Here is a 21,327-nt window from a genome sequence, read left to right on the forward strand (position 1 = left end):
TTGTCAGCTATCAATAATCCCAAGCTATCGCAGGGTAAGTAAATTTAGGTATCTATTACAAAGAAGAGCCGTGAGCAATTGAGGTTCCTTTTAGGATCCCAGCACATTCCACAAGGCTGATAGAACAGCGGCATACCACTGGCTGAGACGCCTCGGGCACTTCATAAACCACGTGAAGGAAAGTCAGCCAACCTACACAAGGTCAGAAAAGCCATTGGATCAGGAAAGAAAGTCACAGGGACCACACACCTAGGATACAGCAAAAATGGCGGCTGAAATGATCTATAATTAGGGCTACAAGTGTATCTGACCCATTATTGGTGACACAGAATAACAATGTAGAAGTGAAATCGAGAAGTCCGGACTCTCTATTAAAGAGCAGTTTTATCTTCGAATATAGTAGGAAACAACAGCAATTATGTAATATAATATCATACTGGAATCTGTCGTAGAATCTAACAACCTGCAGGTCATTCCGAACTCCCTGCACTTGATGTAGACATAAAAGAACTATCTAGAAAACTGTAGTTCGCCAGCTCGCTGTTTGCCCAACAGGGTACTGGAAAAGCTGGTTATAGCAATTCTAGGGAATGTGAAAGTCTCTACCTCCCTGCAGGGTATTAGATGGTTGCTCCAATAGCTAAAGGGGCCATTCCAGTAACAATGTAACGCTAAACATGTACAGCGAGTTTCTATCTTACCCTACTGGCCAAGTGAAGCAACAAATACAAGTTAGGCTACTTTCACACTGGCGTTTTTTTTAATACGTCGCAATGCGTTGTTTAGGGGAAAAAACGCATCCTGCAAAGTTGTTTGCAGGATGCGTTTTTGCCCCATAGAGTAACATTACCGACGCATTGCGACGTATTAACACACGGCGCAACCGTCGTGCGACGGTTGCGCCGTGTTGTGGGGGACCGCCGGGAGCAAAAAACGTTAAATGTAACGTTTTTTGCTCCAGACGGACCGCTTTTTCCGACCGGAACTCCGCCCCCACTTCCCCGCACCTCACAATGGGGCAGCGGATGCGCCGGAGAATGCATCCGCTGCACCCGTTGTGCGGCGCTAACAACGCTAGCGTCAGAATCTCGGCAATGCGACGGGCCGAATTCCGACGCTAGTGTGAAAGTAGCCTTACCTTCCAATATTCTGTAGATTGCATCCAATTTACAGAATTGACGGGAAAAAAACTCTCTGGCCGCTGGATTTTAATTATAAAGCTGTGAATGGGAAAGTATACTGTGCCAAGTACTGCGCATATAAGAGGATGGTGGCCCACTCTTGCACAGGGGACCACTGGAGGATTCTCCTGTCCTCCTGTGGGCCAGTCCAAGTGGGACTAGAACTTATTTTCTATAAATTTTATATGTTAGATACTTATTCGCAGTTTACTTTTGTGTCTGAAAAGGGTTGTCTCATAACTGAAGTCCAGGAGTGCACTGTTCCCCGATTGACAGTTCAAACATGGCATGGTTGTTCCGCTAACAAGCAGAGCCAACTTTGCTTCTGAGGCATCAAGGCAGCACAGGGGCATTTTAATCCAGCGCTTACAAGCTCTATAGAAAAGAACCTGTAAGCACTGTGCTCCTTGCCTATGAGACCGACCCCAGTGACTGCGGCAGTGATTGATAACCTAGGCAATGAGCCGTAAAAAAAATAAAGAAAGAATGGAAAGGATTTTTAATAACATTACAAATTTTAATTCCATGTACTTTACAATTTTTCCAGCTAGTATAATGAGAATAACTCTTTAAAGTGTTTTCAGTCATCATTTTCTTCAAAAACTCCTACTTGCATGTTTAGCTGCATTGTCGCATGGGATTCTACGTGTCACAGGGCAAAAAAAAAAATCTATATTGCAATAATCATGAGAAAAGAATGCACCTAAATAGATATCCCAGCCGACTTTATTAGCTATACAATGTTAGATCAGTGGGTGACACTGCATCGCCAGAATGGGGGTTCTCCTACGGCTGCCAGACCGAGGCCAGGAGGTGTTGAGTGGAGTGGCTGGTTGCGCATGTGCCCTGCTACTCCATTCTGTCCATGGCACTGACATTTTTATATCTTTACTACCACAGATGCAACTTGTTCTAGCAATAGATGGGGATTCACTCAACCTAACAACTATCACCCATCCAGTGGTTAGGGTTTATGTAGCCTAGAAAAATTCTTTAAAGAGTTATAAGCAAGTAAGAAAAAAAAGGATAAGCTGTCACGTCAGGAAAAAGACAAAAAGGAGGCTCGATAAGACTCAATATTTAATAACAGATAATTAAAAGGGTTGTCTACTGCTTTAAAGAAGTACTCCTCCTATCAAAGTTTTTATCCTCTTAATATATTGCAATCATCATATTATATAGCACTGTGTACTTACCATTGCTCATTTTGCCTTTCTACCCAGCTAATTCTTCTCTTTTCTCTGCTCTATGTAGAAGCAGGAAGTCTCTTGTCCCTGCATTTATCATTCACCTCTTTACCACCTGACCTAGCTGGTTCATCCTACCCCTCACCAGGGACTTTTGCAGTGACTCATGACTCATACAGGGAAAATTGACCTCCTGTTTCTACATAGAGCTTAGAAGGATTCAGCTAGTCAGTTTTTAGTTAGTTAGTTAGTTAGACATGTGATGTTACAGACCTAATGGACAAGAGAAGAATGAACTGGGTAGAAGGGTAAAAGGAGCAATTGTAAGTACAAAGTGCCACATAATATGGTGACTGCAATATATTAATAAAATAAAAACTTTGATGGGAGTGCTTATTTAATATTGACAACTTATTCTTGGCTTGGTTATCAATATCAGACAGTCAGGGACCACCACTTTGCATGAGCACCTATCAGATCTGGCATTAGCCAGATGTAAATAATGTACAGATGAATAGGAGATGAGGTGCAGTTTCCAGTAATTGTTATTACAGAGTGTATGGATCTGTGCTGTACTGTTCCATTCACTGTGTACATCTGGCCACCAATGGAGCTGTCAACAGCTAATTGAAGGGGGTCCCAATGTTGGACGCCCACAAATCTGACATTGATTACATATCCCGAGGTGCGGGCAACAATGTTACCGTAGTGAACAACCACTGTAATGTACTTCCACGTAAAAAAAAATGTTCCTAATCCAAGAAAAATGCTAAAAATAAAACCCAAAACATAAAAACTTAGGAATAAATATTAATTCAATGTGAATATTAATAATAAGATAAAAGAGAAAAACAGATGAGAAAGCCACGTCAGAAAATCTCCCTATCACTGGATCCATGAGCTTCGCCTGCAGATCTGAAACAATAGTTTAGGCTACGTTCCCGCGATGAGTTTTTCACGCTGCATATTTTTGAAAAAATGCAACTAACTCATTTAATGTAATAAGTGCAGAAACGGCGCTGAAAATCTGCAACATCAAAAAGTCACCAAAAGCTCATAGTGGGAACATAGCCTTAATGTAACCATGTATGTAGCTCATCAATGTACAGAAAGGGCTCAGCAGTAAGGTAAGGTCATTGTTAAATAAATTTTACGTAATGTGTTACTATGAGAGTGGACATATTTTCTAGATGAATGAGATAAATTCCCTTGGGGTGAAGGAGGTCCTGTCCTATATTCCCTTGCGGTGAAGGAGGTCCTGTCCTATATTCCCTTGCGGTGAAGGAGGTCCTGTCCTATATTCCCTTGCGGTGAAGGAGGTCCTGTCCTATGCATAAAAGCTAGTGACTGGTTTTCGGTCTGTGCTACAAAGTATAGATCAGGTCTTATCGCATAATGTTTTAGCCATCCTGGGGGCCCCAGAACACAGGGGCCACATGGCTGTATAAAGACCTAATGAAATAAGCTTCCTTCTCTGCACCAAGCCGTAGGATAAACGTTGTCAATAGAGATTTTAAGCAATCAGATCATGTCCGAGGCTTATCCGGAGCGCCAGCATGTAGCGGGGGTCTATTTATATCTGTGTTTGTGTGTAGCTATGTGGACAGTGAGATGTTCACCCTGGGGGGATCTGCAGCATGACACCAGGATTTGTGAGAGGGGGTTAGCGAGTGTCAGGAATTAGTTTCCAATGGTGGCAGATTTCAGTTCCCCCCTTCCTAGTTCCAAACCTTATTTAGCCGCTCTATGATCACAATTAATGATCTGATGCCATTAAATCAGTCGCCAGTGTATTACACCAAGTACTTTGGAAATGAATATAGCATTTACTTACTAATACACTACAATATCTGGTGAAGGTTTATCATTGTTTTGAAGTTACTTTGGCTACTGTGACCTTGTTGGCTATCTGCGGCATGTCATCACATGGGGGCCACCAATCTCCATATGTGCATAGCCTATTTGCTGAATTTTTAAAGCAAAAACTAAACAAAAAAAATTCCAAAATCTTAAAACTCCTAAAAAATGTGACATTTCCGGTCAGTATTTGCTTTGAAGACTTAGCAAAAAGACTCAGCGTGCACATACAGTAAGGCTGCAATCAGTCATCCTAGCTGATTTGTCACACAAATATGGTGGAATTGCTTCTTAGGATTAGGTCACAACTATCTGTAAGCAGGGGCATAGCTATAATAGGTGCAGGGGTCACAATTGGAGACTAGGGGGCCCCAAACGTCTCTTTGCCCCTATTACTACTAAAGACCTGTGTTAGTTGGGGACCCCATTGAAGATTTTGCATTGAACCCTATAAGCTTCCAGTTATGCCATTGTCTGTAAACCTGTGCAATACAACGCTATACATATACTGTAGAGTTGCCATTCCAGATAACACGCCATGGCATTGCTGCTGTTCCCTACATTTTGCTCTTCCTTTACCCTTCAGGTCACGGACAGCCATCTGGGTTTACATCATGTTAGTTGTAATCCTCGATTGTACTATGAATGAAATATGTTGGAATCATACATCATTACAGAACATCGCGGCCGGTAATAATAACACTTGAAACGTATAAATACTCCAATGTGTTCCCGGTAAAGCACTTTTAACTATTAGACATTAGACAATGATTCCTCTTCAGAATCTCTATATATAAGAGGCATCGTGATTACTCGCTAATCCCGCCCCCTGCACAGCAGCTCCGCCCCAACCACATCACCACATACAATCCCACCTCCACCCCATTACCACACACAATCCCGCCCCACCATATTACCACACACAATCCCTCCCCCACTACATCACCACGCACAATCCCGCTCCCCCCATCACCACACATAATAATCACCTCCCACCCACCACATCACCACACATATTCCCCCCACCACATTACCACAGATAATCCCGCCCCCCACCAGATTACCACACATAATCCCCCCATTACCACACGAGGCTCCGTTCCCGCACATTACCTCACGAGGCTCCGTCCTCACACATTACCACACGAGGCTCCATCCTCACACATTACCACATGAGGCTCCGTCCTCACACATTACCACACAAGGCTCCATCCACACACATTACCACACGAAGCTCCGTCCACACACATTACCAAACAAGGCTCCATCCACACACATTACCACACAAGGCTCCGTCCTCACACATTACCACACGAGGCTCCGCCCCCCCATTACCACATGAGGCTCCCTCCACACACATTACCACATGAGGCTCCGTCCACACACATTAACACACGAGGCTCCGTCCCCGCACATTACCTCACGAGGCTCCATCCTCACACATTGGCACACGAGGCTCCGTCCCCACACATTACCACACGAGGCTCTGTCCTCACACATTACCTCACGAGGCTCCGTCCCCGCACATTAGCACACGAGGCTCCGTCCACTCACATTACCATACGAGGCTCCGTCCACACACATTACCACATGAGGCTCTGACCCCGCACATTACCTCACGAGGCTCCATCCTCACACATGTGATTGTGTTTACAGAGAAATTTTAACGTAATTTACGTTTCGTTATGAAATCTGTTTAGATGCTGGAATGAATAAACAATGCACATCTAACTGAATCCAGTTTGTTTTTTATTTTACACTGTGAATAAAATGTATAATTAGTATTATTCAGATTTGTAATGATTATTATTGTTATTAACTTCATTTTTAGTTAATTTACCACCTGCGTAAGCGCTATTGAATGTTGTCATTATTTACTTTAGTTTAATCACCAGCAATTAATTAGACAGCAATGAGCGTGCCGAGCGTTAGCTGGCTGGAAACAGCTAGTTTACCATACAAAGTGTCCATCTGGTGTTGATAGGTATCTGAACACTTCTGAGACTTCTCCTATTCAAACTTACATTGTGTCCGTGTGAGAAAATACTGTCTCATGAAATCTATCGGAATCCGGTGTTCAAAAGGGACGAGCAAAAACACTGATAGAGAGAACTGCTACTGTTAAAGACATATTAAAAGGAGTCTGTCAGCACAAAATGAATGTCCAAACTAAGCACAGCACCTTGTACCCTATGCCAAAGGTCCAACAAGCACATTTTTAGCATATATGAATAAAGGAGACCAAACACAACAATTGATTAAAACACAATGGTCACGATTTTCTCGTGACGAGTTGAGTGTAGTTCTGTGTGCCTTGCCACAAATCTTACTCCAGTCAGTGACTGGAGTAAGAATGATGGTGTAAGGAACGGCAGAGCTTGTTATGAATGAGATAAGCTGTGACATCATACTCTCGCCATGCCCCTGTCATGGCCCATCCCACCCATTTCGGCAGAGGAAAAACTGGTGTGTAAGCTTGAAAAGTCACAATATTTTTGCACAACTACGATTTACACTAAGATTTTGCATCTTAACCCCCAAATTCTGGCAAATTTGCTTTGATGAATTGGGGCTTAAATATATCATTTTCATTACCATTATACCATTATATTTCCTTCTCGGCTTAGACACTCATTTTGTTCTGAAAATAGAGACATTTCTTGATTCTTAGGGGTTCCTTAATTCCGCCCAGCCAGTCGGAGGCTCAAAAAAGGATCATATGCTACAGTTTGTGATTCTTGTCTCTCAATCCTTTTAAACTTAAGTATTATTTGATCAATAAACTCTACAGGACCATGAAGTGTTTACTGAAGATAAAGGCAATTCTGCTTACATCACATGAACGTGCTCCACAGCTTCAGAGGCTGAGCACAACTGGGAGTCCTTCGGGCAGCCATGTGGTGTAATCACGAGTCTACCACTATCTTTATCATATGGACATGGAGATTGTTGGGCACATTACTAAAAGCAAACATAGACATCAGATTCATGTTGCCTGAACTATAGCCATCATCAATCAGAAACTGGTTACAAGACGGCAGTCATGTACGCTTTACTCTAAATGCTTAAGTATCTCACAGTAAACATACCTTGAAAAGACTATGTTGCGGTTCATCAAGACCAGCGTAGTTCACAACTATTTTGATGAGGGACGTGCTGGAATAATGGATAAGGCTAGTCTGAAAAGTGATGTGCACCTCCATGCACCTCGATACAGAGCTCAGCTGACTAGACCAATGCAGGTCCCCGGCTGGCTCCTTCCAGCTCCAGTTGACTGACAGGTATCTCCTTATGTATTTTATTTACATAGGTAGAGACCTGTTGGTCTAAGGGTGGGGAGAAGTTCACTTGGACTTGGACTAGTCAACCAAGATACATAGTCCCCGGTCAACTTTTCAAGGAATGTTTTCTCTGAAACTCCACAGATTGGCTGCATTCCGGGTCTGGGTTCGGGCAGCATGAATCTAATGACAGGTTCCCCTTAAACAATGAGAAAAAGGCAGTTGTGGCCTTTGCATAGCAGGCAGGGGGTTGATGCAGATACTTGTGCTTTCCCCAGCACATATTTACCATCTAAGTTCCTGATTTTCATCCATAACGTAGACAACCTCTTTAAATACCCATCTCCTGTGAGCAGGCATCATCATCTTGTCTTCTGTACCTCATTACATAAACCACATACTGAAGGGCATTTGAAGTCATATGTCAGCCATAATCAACAACTGTAAAATTCTTCTTCCAGGCATCTGCATTTTCTTTTGCCATGTTCTATGTGCAGCTGAGATCACTCAGATTATCTGTTAAATGAAGAACATAACCAGCACCTGATGCCCTGGCTCTGGAAATCAAACAGATGTCTACAGGCGCAATATCCAGTGATTAAGAGAAGTGGTCAGTGACATCTATAGCTCTGCCTGACAACTAAGCTTTTTCCCTTGAGTAGGCACATGGCACCCTCAAAGCAAGACAGCTTGTCAAGGTTTAACTTTTCGTGCTCAAGCCAACTCGTGGCCTATTTCTTGCTTCTCCCACAACTACAAAGAATACAAGACAAGTCACAACCAGGCAGTCTGAAGGTGGCCATACATATTAGATAGTAGAAGGCTGGTGGCTGAACTATCAGTGAACAATCGAACATCTGATGCACGGCACAGACAGAGCCATACACATTATAGATCACATTGGCCATTTCCGCCGGCCATACATGTTCATTAATACCGGTGATCCCTCGTAGAGGAAAGATCTTCTGTCTGACTATTCGATGAACCATTCCAAGTTGGCAACTTCATTTTAGGTCTGGTTTGTCATCAGTCACCAAAACATTCATGACTAATGTCTGTTATAGATTGAATTGACCATTTTACAGATTCCAGCTTTTTCAGAATTTAAAGGGGGTTTCCAAGAACACATTTGCTTTACCCCATGGACTTCCACAGGTTAAAAATAAGAAATATTGGTTTAAGCACCGATCCCTGCTCCGAAGCTGGCTCTCTGCTGCCACTCCCAATCTTTGTTTATAAGCTTCGGCGGTGACGTCCTAACAGGGGCGGACACAGTACAAAAACAGTATTTGGGCCCGTTACAGTCAAATAGTTCTGTCTATGGGAGGAGCCGCTTGCTGATTTGGAGGGGGAAGCGGTTGTGATTACTTATTGGGCTCCTGTGCCAATGCACAGGTTGAATTAAAGATATGTCCATTCCTGCATCATGAGTCAATCACTGGGCTCAGCCGTGATGATGAGCTAGTTAGCATGAGTATAATGATTGTCAGCAGTGGTCACGTGCACTGTAGTCATTATGTCACCACCTTAAGAATGTCCAGGAGCAGCAGCAGATAGCCAGCAAAGGAGCAGGGGCAAGTTAAGAAACCTTTGCTTGTTATTTTCAACCTGTGGAAGCATATGAGCAAAACAAATTGTTGTTAGAAAACCCCTTTGAGGCTGTGTGCCCACAATGAGTTTTTGGTGAGTTACTGATTTTCTGTAGCATTTCTGCACCAATTAAATAGAAGTTACTTGTGTTTTCTGGAAAATACAGAGGGTCAAAAACTCACCAAAAACTCACCGTGGGAAAGCAGCCAAAGAATGTCATGGTTGAAACAATTTATAAAACGTTTATGGTAGAAAATAAGCAAATAATGATGATTTTAGATGTCTAGAGGTGTTGCACCACAATGGCACGTGCCCAGAGCGTGCACGGTATATATCTTACACATGGCAGCACTGACAGGACTATATATAGAATGTAATAGAGTCCGTGGATGCTTGGTGACCTGTTTTTAGAAAATGGGAATAGGAACCATTACTCTCTGTCGATCAGAAAAGACACGTACTGGAAATATTTAATATCAATTTTCTAACATATTTAGCACAGAAAAGTTGTCGAGACCTAAGCCAGGCGCTACCTAGATCAGTAGCCACCCTTTATTCCTTATATCATGCATGGTGTCTCGGGGAGCATGGCACAGGCTACACTGTAATGACATACTGGCGTGCAGCTTGGTAAATACTCCCTAATATGGTTTTTTAACTGTTGAGCCCAGACATTGCTGCATGTCACTGATGAATGTGGCACTCACTGAATCCAGGAACGATGAACACCTGGCATCAGCATATGGGTTAGTTGGCGGAAATGAACCGATAGGTATACTGAATGGCGAATCATCCGTACGCAGCATTTAGCTTATTAGAACAGATTAGTCTACTAATTTATACGTCTTAATCAAAATTTTATATATTAATATCATTAAAGCGGTATTCCTATTTCCAAGATCCTATCCCAATATGTAGTAGGTATAATAATAATGCCAAATACCTCCAATTAGAAATGTAGTATAGATCTTCTGATTTCCCCATGCAGGGCATTGCAGTAACTTAGGTATCCATGGTTACGACCACTAACAACTGTCACTATATGACAAATGTATGTCAAATATCTGCTGCCCCAATTACCATGCATTTTGGGCTTCTACAATACCTTTCTAGCTGGCTCCTAAAACTGTGCACACTATGCTGTCCAGTTCCCCCCATGATAATGTTCACTGCCCCCAACAGCCACTTGCACCATCCAAGACGAAGTGACAGGTTATCATGTAAAATGTCCTCCTCCCTTAATTGGGTGGTCAAGTACTTAATGTGCCACTGGGCCTTTGATACCATTGAGATTTTTATTTAGCCGTGTATAGTCATTGCAACTTTTAGAAAATGTTTATTTCTCAGATAGCAAACCTGGATCTTGGTCCCAGTGTTACAGGCCAGATTACCCCCTGTCCAGATTAAACCCGGGGAATAAAGTGTCCTAGGCAGAACTTACATGTAGTGAGAAGGTATGCGTGTTGTTAATCACATGATAAAGATTGATCTTACAATACAATGTGACTGGTAACGGGCAACAGTCATTAGATCTGAGGTTACACTGCTGTCCATTAGGATAAGGGCTTTTACCTCAGCATACAATTATAACTTGATCTTATCACCTCACTGGTTTTCTCTCCCTGTCTCTGATTGGTTGAAAAGTGTGCAGATCTCTTTCTATCATACTCACACAGCTGATTTTAATGTTGGACTACTGAGAAGTGCGGCAGGATTCATTACCTTATTGTTTCTTTGTGGAAGTCAAATATTTTTACTGATTGAAGTTTATCTGGTCGAAGTAATAAAAGTCTATGTATTTAGCACTTTAATATTTAAGTCAGTTATCTTCTCACATAACTTACCTGCAAACCTGAACCCCCAATAAGATGTTGAAAAATTAAGCAATTCTTGTGTACATATATCACTCAAGGTTGCTGATATAAGGGGGGTATAATCCGGCATGAGGGGGCATGAAGTGGTCTTGGCCATAATAGACCCAGGGAATAAACAAGCCTAGGCTGCTGTAACCCCGGGTATAGTGTGGACTGACAGTATACTATGGCCTGTTACCCCGGGACGGGCAGCAATGTGTCACAAGTCCCCGGCCGGCTTCTCTCTGCTCTAGCTGACTGACAGGTATCTCCTTACGTATTTTATGTACATAGGCAGAGACCTATTAGGCTGCCGTCACACTAGCAGTATTTGGTCAGTATTTTACCTCAGTATTTGTAGCCAAAACCAGGAGTGGGTGATAAATGCAGAAATGGTGCATATGTTTCTATTATACTTTTTTTTCTAATTGTTCCTCTCCTGGTTTTGGCTTACAAATACTGAGGTAAAATACTGACCAAATACTGCTAGTGTGACGGCAGCCTTAGTCTGCAGGCCGCCTTGCACTAGTATTTGACACTGAAATTGCAACTTTTAGAAAATGTTTATACCTCTCATAGGATATCTGGATCTTGGTCCCGGAACTAACTACAATGTGTCACAAGTGATGTAGCATGTATTCTAAAATTGCGGTACCCCATTTTCTTCACATTAGAGAGCAAGTATTCTATCCCCACAAGAAGCAACTGACATGCTATACCAGACACACTGCTATCCAAATCTCGAGTTATGAGTATATTTGCTCATCACTACTAATTACACATTTAGTGATGCTATGGCTGGACTCTACCTACTGTTCATAAATAGTATTGATCCTTTAATATGGGAAAAACAATATGAGGGGGTCTTTGTCACCCTGAAAGGAGGGGCTACCACTATATGGAGAAATATGAGGCACAGCAGCTCTAGGGTCCCGAATTCAAATCCCACCGTGGACAACATCTGCAAAGAGTTTGTATGTTCTCTCCGTGTTTGCGTGGGTTTTCTCCCGGTTCTCCGGCTTCCTCCCACACTCCAAAGACATACTGATAGGGAATTTAGATTGTGAGCCCCAATCCGAACAGTAATGCTTAGGTATGAAAAGCGCCATGGAATATGATGGAGCCATATAAGAAAGCATAATAAATAAATTGATAGAGTATTTTTTAAAAATAAAACATTTTAAAAGCTACAAAAATTAATGTGCACCATTGTGGGGTAACTTTCAGATGTAAAAAAGTTGTAATCATTCATGCATAGGATGTCTATAACTTTCCAAAAGCCCCCGTGGCACAAAACAGGAGTTATAAATCATAAGCGAGTTATCCCTGGGACGGGGTCTTCATTGGGACCACGGAGCTTTACCCTTAGTCTCTGCCGTGCAGACATTCACATATAAACACATGGCACACACGACCCTCATCATACATACTGTACCACTGTGTGATCCAAGTTGCATGGTTTTGTAGTCAATGGAATTGTTACATTTTCATCCTGTAATATTGGGTTTTTACACCTTTTAGAGACAACTGCATGCATTTTTTTTTTGCTAGAAATAATTTCTGCAATTGGGTGGCATCACCATTTTTCCACCATCTGCCTTCTATAGCCTCTGTGTAAGGGCCCACTGTATTTTCGGTTCGAGTATGATCCAGCAAAACATAGGATCACACTTGGACCAATGTTATTCTTTTGGACTAGATACATGTCGGATTTTTTTCCATGGTCCCAAATGGGATCCGATTATCGGATCGCACTCAGACATGCAAATCAGTGGAAAACATAGAACTGCGCTCGGATGACATCTGAGTGCAGTCCGATTTCCACTGACTGACAGAATGGAGAAGGTGGAGATAATTTTTTTGCTCTTCTCCTCATCCAAAAGAATCGGATCACACTCTGATCAGAGTGTGATTAGCATAACCTGCCCGATTCTCTCGGATGGGAGAAAATACACCGGTGTGACTCTAGCTTTACGCTGTCTATGGCAGAATAGGTTAACTGAGAATCTATCATTGAGCGCCCTCTGACTATCCAAATGAAGATTTTCTAACAGTTTGCCTGTCTTTTTTTTAGCTCCTCACAACTGATTTATGACCATGAACAACATAAGAGTTGAATAAGATGCAGTATAGACAAAACAGTGCAACATTTTTGTGCAAAATTAAATTGCAAAAATTATGTTAGGCCCCAAATACATATATTTAAAGGGACACTGTCACCTGAATTTGGAGGGAACAATCTTCAGCCATGGAGGCGGGGTTTTGGGGTTTTTGAGTCACCCTTTCCTTACCCGCTGGCTGCATGCTGGCTGCAATATTGGATTGAAGTTCATTCTCTGTCCTCCGTAGTACATGCCTGCACAAAGCAATCTTGCCTTGTGCAGGTGTGTACTATGGAGGACAGAGAATGAACTTCAATCCAATATTGCAGCCAGCATGCAGCCAGCGGGTAAGGAAAGGGTGAATCAAAAACCCCAAAACCCCGCCTCCATGGCTGAAGATTGTTCCCTCCAAATTCAGGTGACAGTGTCCCTTTAAGTAAAAAAAAGTCTCCAGAGGGAAACAACCTATGATATGCAACTGTGACATAAATCAGCAGTTTAGTAGCTAAACCAGGAATCGGGAGTTGGTAGTTTCCTCATACACCATGCCATATGCATTAGCAGGAGATCATGTGAAGTTTGTAGATTGTGAGCCCTCGCGGGCAGGGTCCTCTCTCCTCCTGTACCAGTTGTGACTTGTATTGATCAAGATTATTGTACTTGTTTTTATTATGTATACCCCTCCTCACATGTAAAGTGCCATGGAATAAATGGCGCTATAACAATAATAATAAATAATAATAATAATAAGTAGGGTCAGATATCTGCCCAAGGCACAACACAAGGAGCTGTGAGATTTAGAGCTAATAATGACACCACAGAGTGAGACCGAATCAGAAGAAGTACAATAATAACTACAATAATAAATGAAATAAAGCATTGACTTCTATGTGCAGCGCTGGGAAGTTACAGGGACCCTGAGGATTACTGACAATGAGTGCCATCATATCCTTTCCCGTCTACACGTTCCTTTTTTACATTATACTGTATATTGGATCATCACAAATGAGATCATTCTGGAGCTCGGTCTCATTGTATATAAAGACTAAACTGAGATAAAAATCCTCATAACTGAATTATTCATGAGATCCTGGCAGCACTGAGAGCTATTCCCGGCTGTGATCACCAATACAATAAAAGCTTATAGTCTTACTAGACCGGTAGGTAGATAGATGAGCTATAGTTAGGTGTATATTTATATTATACTTGTATGTGCTTATTAGTACATAGTATATATATGTTGCAACATTTAGACTATATGTTAAGGTACCGTCACATTTAGCGACGCTGCAGCGATACCGACAACGATCCGGATCGCTGCAGCGTCGCTGTTTGGTCGCTGGAGAGCTGTCACACAGACCGCTCTCCAGCGACCAACGATGCCGGTAACCAGGGTAAACATCGGGTTACTAAGCGCAGGGCCGCGCTTAGTAACCCGATGTTTACCCTGGTTACCATCGTTAAAGTAAAAAAAACAACCACTACATACCTACCTACCGCTGTCTGTCCTCGGCGCTCTGCTTCTCTGCTCTGGCTGTGAGCACAGCGGCCGGAAAGCAGAGCGGTGACGTCACCGCTCTGCTTTCCGGCTGCCCGGCGCTCACAGCCAGAGCAGAGAAGCAGAGCGCCGGGGACAGACAGCGGTAGGTAAGTATGTAGTGGTTGTTTTTTTTACTTTAACGATGGTAACCAGGGTAAACATCGGGTTACTAAGAGCGGCCCTGTGCTTAGTAACCCGATGTTTACCCTGGTTACCAGCGAAGACATCGCTGAATCGGCGTCACACACGCCGATCCAACGATGTCAGCGGGAGATCCAGCGACGAAATAAAGTTCTGGACTTTCTTCCCCGACCAGCGACATCACAGCAGGGGCCTGATCGCTGCTGCCTGTCACACTGGACGATATCGCTAGCCAGGACGCTGCAACGTCACAGATCGCTAGCGATATCGTCCAGTGTGACGGTATCTTAACTCTTACCCATTACATTGTCTTACAGTAAATTCCCCAGCACAGTATTAATAATGTAAGTGCTAGTTCACACTTGGTGCAGTTTTTTTTTTTAAAAACCACATCAAGGACCAAAGCCGAAAGCCTGAATATAGATAAAAGCTTTTGTCCTCTTTCTGGATCCTTCCCCAGTTTGGGAAAAATAGCCTACATCCCAGGTTCAGTCATAAGGACACACAAGTTTGTGCCTGCTGGTCCTCGGGGCTGAAGACCGGAAGTCCGCAAGGTGTTTTGGTTTGGATGCAGCCACTAGTCGTGGACTGGGATTTATTTCCAAGTTCTAGTGGTTTGCCATCAGTGGTGGAAGCAGGTACTGCCAAGTCACAGTGGCACATGATTTAATATTATATCTGGTGCCTATATAGCTTTAAAAGATGATACAAGCCTTAGGCTGCTTTTACACTTGCTGTGGTTTTTGCAGCCCGTTATTGCGGGCCTTTTTTGTGGGCCGTATTGCCGTAATTTTCACGGTCTGCTGCATAAACGGGCCGCAAAAATCTTGCGGATCTCCGTTTTTCTGGTTTCAAATACTAGGGAAAAAGTGTTGAAAAAAACCCAAAACGGAGTTCTGCAAATATGGTCTTCATGGTGCACCGCAAAAACAAGCTTCCGTTGTTTTTGCAGCGCGATTGATTTTCAATGGGGGCCGTGTCCGTAAGCTGTGAAAAATATCGAACAGGCTCAATATTTTTTCACGGCTGTAAATACGGCCCTATGGCGTACGGCGCTCCGACAAATTTTTGAGACCCGTTTTTGCGGCCCCCACAGAAATGTATTGGGGCCGCAAAAACACGGCAAGTGTAAAAGAGGCCTTAAAGGGGTTGCCCAGTCTTGAAGTAGAAGTTTGCAGTCACTCTATGTGACTGCAGACTTGTGAATCCTCATATTGCGCACACTGCACGCTGTGAGGATTCTCCGGTGGCGACGCCGGCAGTCATGTAACCACAAGCATGTGATATACTGTACATACTCCTGGCCACATTCAGACTAGTTGAATGTGGCCTCGTTCAATGCAAGTGTATCGAGAGAGGCTGGAAACAGTCTAGTCGGATTGTGGCCGGGAGTAGGCAAATGACCACCTTTCCCGATGTAGGCACCGGAGAGTCCTCACGACGCACAGTGTGTGCAATGTAAGGATTCACATAGAGTGACTGCAGACTTGTAGTTTAAGAATGGACAAACCCTGTAATGTGTCTATATGTAAAAAGATCAAAATAATTAAAATGTTGTTTCAATCAACAACTATGGCATGGTTACACATTGTTGTTGATTCATATACACGCATGCACATTTCTACATGGGCACACAATATTTAGGGTTTTATTACAAAATCATATCGCCTTAATACTGATGCACAGCTAGGGCTATATTAAAGGGAACCTGACCGCACATTGTTACATATGGAACTACTGGTACGGCTGTATATTTGCGCTGTCGCCCAATAACAATTATACCATTTTTTACAGATGTATTTGGCCATTCATGAGAAGTCTAGTGCACAGGCCAAATACGTATTAGGCTGCAAGTGCACTGTAGGTGTGTTAATTCACTGGCAAGATGCAGTATAGAGCTTTGACACGCCCCTATGCACTTCCAGCCTGATTTACATATGGCTTTTATTATAGATTTCTCATAACTGGCACACTGTAGCTCTATAAATAAGGTATAATTTTTAATTGGGGACAAGTGCCTACACAACCATGCCACTACTCCCATACTTTAAAAAGTGCGTTGACAAGTTCCCTTTAACTATTAGGTCACATCAGTGTTTCGCTAACAGGGTTTGAGCCTTTTTTACTGTATGCACTAGAAAATGCTCCAGCGTTGGCCTATTCATTAAAGTGAAGCATCCTCTGCTCTCAGCTGAACAACCTCTTTTGGTAAGATCATATATGTTAAATTTAACAAAAAATGTCTTGCTTATTTAGTTACGCTCTTTTCCTTTAGTGGTGTCTTATTGCAATACATTACTAAATTTGTCATAGGTTTAACACAAGACTGGATTCAGCAGAAACACCTGATCATGTTCATGTAGATATTTACTCAAAATTAACATGACAGGTAACAGGCAGGTCTACATCTAAAGTGTTATATAGCAACATGTCAGCTTAGGGGCACCAGAGAAACTGGACTAGGTAACAATGATATTTGCTAAGTTTATATTACTACTGAACTGATAACTTAAGTATGAGATGTTACACAGAGTTTTGGAAAGATTGGGTGATTCCTAAATGAAGGGGGTGATACACTGTTTAAAGCATCGGCAATCTTAAAAATTGACCTGAGGACGGATTATTGTCTTACCTGAAGTTCACACCAAGCCACTTCCACTGTGGTTTCTGTATCCAGACCCTTGTACACCGTTTTAAAAGATCCTCTTCCAATCTCAATGTTGAACTTCAAGTATCTCCCATCTGGTGAGGTGGCCACAGCTTTGGTCTCATTCTCATCAATCTCTTCTTGTTCTCTTCTGTTTTCTGTCACTATTGGTTTGGGAGCAGGAACAGGAGGTCTTTGAGTTCTGTTGGCCTCATCCTCAGACTCAGAGCTGATGTCCGCAATACTGGCCAACGTTCCTGAAGATGGCAAAATATCTATCAGGGTGTTTTGTGATGGGAGATTGATAGAAGCAGGAACGACTTCAGGTATAGAGTCCACTTTCTCTTCCAAAGTTGATGGTTCCTCTGGTGACCATGAGGAGAAAGAAGTCCCTGGTGGGTCATAGCCCAATAGCTCTAACTGAGCAGAACTTCTTCTGTTAAATTGGTAAGAGTTCCTTCTAGGCTCCCTGCCTGAAAGTCTTCTTCTCCTCAAGGCTGCAAGAGTGGAGAGTTCGGCTGGATCTTCAGGCAGAACCGAACCAAATGAGATACCACATCCTGCTAAATCCACTTCTGTCTGAGACATGGCTTGAGTTGAAGGCACTCCAACAGTAAACATAGCCCCTCTTTCCACCTAAAAACGAAGTTGGCTTACCAAGAATATGACTTAACAGCCATTGCCTGACCTGTAGAGCCTAGAAAACCTATTACCTGTGGATCTCTGAATCCACTTAGCACATGGCTTTGGCACTCTTTTTATGGCACATAATCACTAACCAGATCAAGATTCAAGTACTAGAAAACTAGACTAGATATGTTACACAAGGAATGACCCCACTTGTGCAAAATGCTATGCAAAGCAGGACTTGCAAATCAGTTGCTGATCTTCATCTTCTTATCCAGAGGTCCGAGGAATAAAGAAGAAATCAGCAATTCTGAGGTTCCTGTAGATGCAACAATGTCACTTGCGAAGGATGGACCAGGAGTTCTGCACCTGGGATCTTCTCTCTGCAATTCCTGAAGTCACTGCTGGTGACAGCTTCAGCCGGTGGAAAGAGAGAGAATCTGATCTTACTTTCATGTGACTGCAGTGTGTACAGTGTAGATAGAGACAGCCTTCTCACCCAGCTAAGGAAAACCTCCTCCTCCTCCAGCAGGGCTCCTCCTCTGCTCTACAACAGCTACACCTTGTCTAGCAATGGGCCAGACTGTGCAAAGCTGCTTCTTCCTGCAGCCCCTTCCCCCAAACTCCCATACTTTGTGGAGACACTTCAGATATCTCGGTGCAATACAGGTTCTTCCTCAGTGATCCATGCATGAAACCTCAGATCCCAGGCATCTCTGAAAGATCAGAGCTGTCATTTCATACATAGATGGGAGAAACACCAATACACATGAATGGAGAAAAGAAAAACTACTCTATATGAATCAGGATCTATTAATTGCTGTGGATTTCAGTGGACTGGAAATGTTAGGCTGTGTTAACACAAATACTACAGGTGCATCTCACAAAATTAGAATATGATAAAAAAGTTAATTTATTTCAGTTCTTCCATACAAAAAGTGAAACTCATATATTAGATCACTCTGCTTGTAATGACTCTACTTCAAGTATTTTTTTCTGTTAATGTTAATGATTGAGGCTTACAGCCAATGAAAACCCAAAAGTCATTATCTCAGTAAATTAGAATACTTTATAACACCAGCTTGAAAAATGATTTTAAAATCCGAAATGTTGGCCTACTGAAATGTATGTTCAGTAAATGCACTTGCAACTACTGCATCAATGCATCAATGCGGCTTGGCATGGAGACGGTCAGCCTCACCTCCGCTAAATAGACCTAGTTCACTAACCTTGTATCTTCACTATCCTACAACCCAAAAGAACTATTCAGCACATTTACCTCCCGCCTCCGCCCACCACTGCCACCTCCAACCCCCCTCATCTCCTCCGAGGACTTTGCCACCTACTTCAAAAACAAGATCGACCAAACAAGGCTAACCTTTACAGTTCCATCACCCCAACCACTCCATATACAAGACCTCTGCCCTTCCCTAATAACCTCCCTCTCCAACATCACTGAAGGAGAGCTTACTCGCCTCTTCTCCAAATCGCACCTCACCACCTGTGCACTTGACCCCATCCCCTCCCACCTGCTCCCCAACATCACTAACATGCTCATTCCAGCCCTAACCTATCTCTTCAACCTATCGCTATCTTCTGGTACCTTCCTCTCGGCCTTCAAACATGCCACCATCAAACCCATCCTCAAAAAAACTAACCTTGACCCAACTGCTATGCCCAGCTACCGCCCCATATCACTGCTCCCGTTTGCTTCAAAACTCCTTGAGCAGCATGTCCATGCTCAAATTTCCTCCCACCTCTCATCTAACTCTCTCCTTGACAACCTCCAATCTGGCTTCCGCCCCAACCACTCCACCGAAACTGCCCTGACAAAATTACTAATGACTTACAGCCAAAGCTAACAGACAGTTCTCCATCCTCCTCCTTCTTGACCTGTCCTCTGCTTTCGACACAGTCGATCACTGCCTACTGCTACAGATTTTTTCTTCCCTTGGCATCAAAGACCTTTCCCTGTCCTGCATTGCCTCATACCTTTCCGACCGCACATTTAGCGTTTCCCACTCCCACACCACCTCATCATGCCCTCTCTCTGTTGGAGTCCCTCAGGGCTCTGTCCTAGGGCACCTACTTTTTTCCATCTATACTCTTGGCCTAGGACAACTCATAAAGTCCCACGGCTTCCAGTACCACCTGTACGCGGACGACACTCAGATCTACCTCTCTGGCCAAGATGTCACCTCTCTGCTGTCCAGAATCCCGAAGTGTCTGTCAGCCATATCCTCCTTCTTCACCTCTCGCTTCCTAAAACTCAATGTAGACAAAACCAAACTCATCATCTTTCCCCATCTCACGTATCCCCCCTACCTGACCTATCTATTATGGTAAACGGCATCACGCTCTCTCCCGCACCTGAAATCCGCTGCCTCGGGGTAACTCTCGACTCTGCCCTGTCCTTCAAACCGCACGTCCAAACTCTTGCCACCTCCTGTCGCCTCCAACTCAAAAATATTGCCAGAATCCGTTCCTTCTTCAGCCCACAATCTACCAAAACTCTTGTGCATGCCCTCATCATCTCCCGCCTCGACTACTGCAACACCCTCCTCTGTGGCCTCCCCGCTAACTCTCTTGCACCACTCCAGTCTGTCCTCAACTCTGCTGCCCGGCTAATCCACCTCTCTCCTCGCTACTCCCTGCTTCTCCCCTCTGCAAATCCCTCCACTGGCTCCCAATTCCCCAACAAATCCAGTTCAAACTACTAATGCTGATCTACAAAGCCATCCACAACCTGTCCCCTCCCTATATCTCTGAACTAATCTCCCAATATCTTCCCTCACGTAATCTCCGATCCTCCCAAGACCTCCTTCCTCCACACTTATTCATTCTTCACACAACCGCCTCCAAGATTTCTCCCGAATATCCCCCATCCTCTGGAATTCCATGCCTCAACACGTCCGACTATCCACCACCCTCAGCTCCTTCAGACAGAACCTGAAAAAAAAACCCATCTCTTCAAGAAAGCCTACAGCCTGCAATAACCATTCTGCCGCCTCGCCATCGCCAGAGCCGCCGCCTCGCCCCTACCTTCTGTCTCTTTCCCACTATCCTATAGAATGTAAGTCCGCAAGGACAGGGTCCTCTCCCCTCTGTACCAGTCTGTCATTGATTAGTTTTTCTGTCAAATTTGTTTACTGTTAACGATATCTATAACTCTATATGTAACCCCTTTCTCATGTACAGCACCATGGAATTAATGGTGCTATATAAATAAATAATAATAATCAGCCTGTGGCACTGCTGAGGTGTTATGAAAGCCCAGGTTGCTTTGATAGCAGCCTTCATCTCACCTGCATTGTTGGGTCT

At 43.3% G+C, this 21,327-nt stretch overlaps 1 protein-coding gene across 1 annotated transcript in view; it reads right to left on the reverse strand.

The window, feature by feature from the left end:
* The window catches only part of WNK4 (WNK lysine deficient protein kinase 4), a 177,027-nt gene extending 158,548 nt beyond the window's left edge, over positions 1–18,479 (reverse strand). Inside the window, exon 1 of the mRNA XM_069751905.1 lies at positions 17,365–18,479. Within this exon, the coding sequence (XP_069608006.1) occupies positions 17,365–18,000 (636 nt within the window). The 5' untranslated portion in view covers positions 18,001–18,479. The remainder of the gene's footprint in view (positions 1–17,364) is intronic.
* Positions 18,480–21,327: the final 2,848 nt, after the last annotated feature.

This window comes from Ranitomeya imitator, chromosome 2, assembly GCF_032444005.1.
Source record: "Ranitomeya imitator isolate aRanImi1 chromosome 2, aRanImi1.pri, whole genome shotgun sequence".
NCBI classification, from domain to species: Eukaryota; Metazoa; Chordata; class Amphibia; order Anura; family Dendrobatidae; genus Ranitomeya; species Ranitomeya imitator.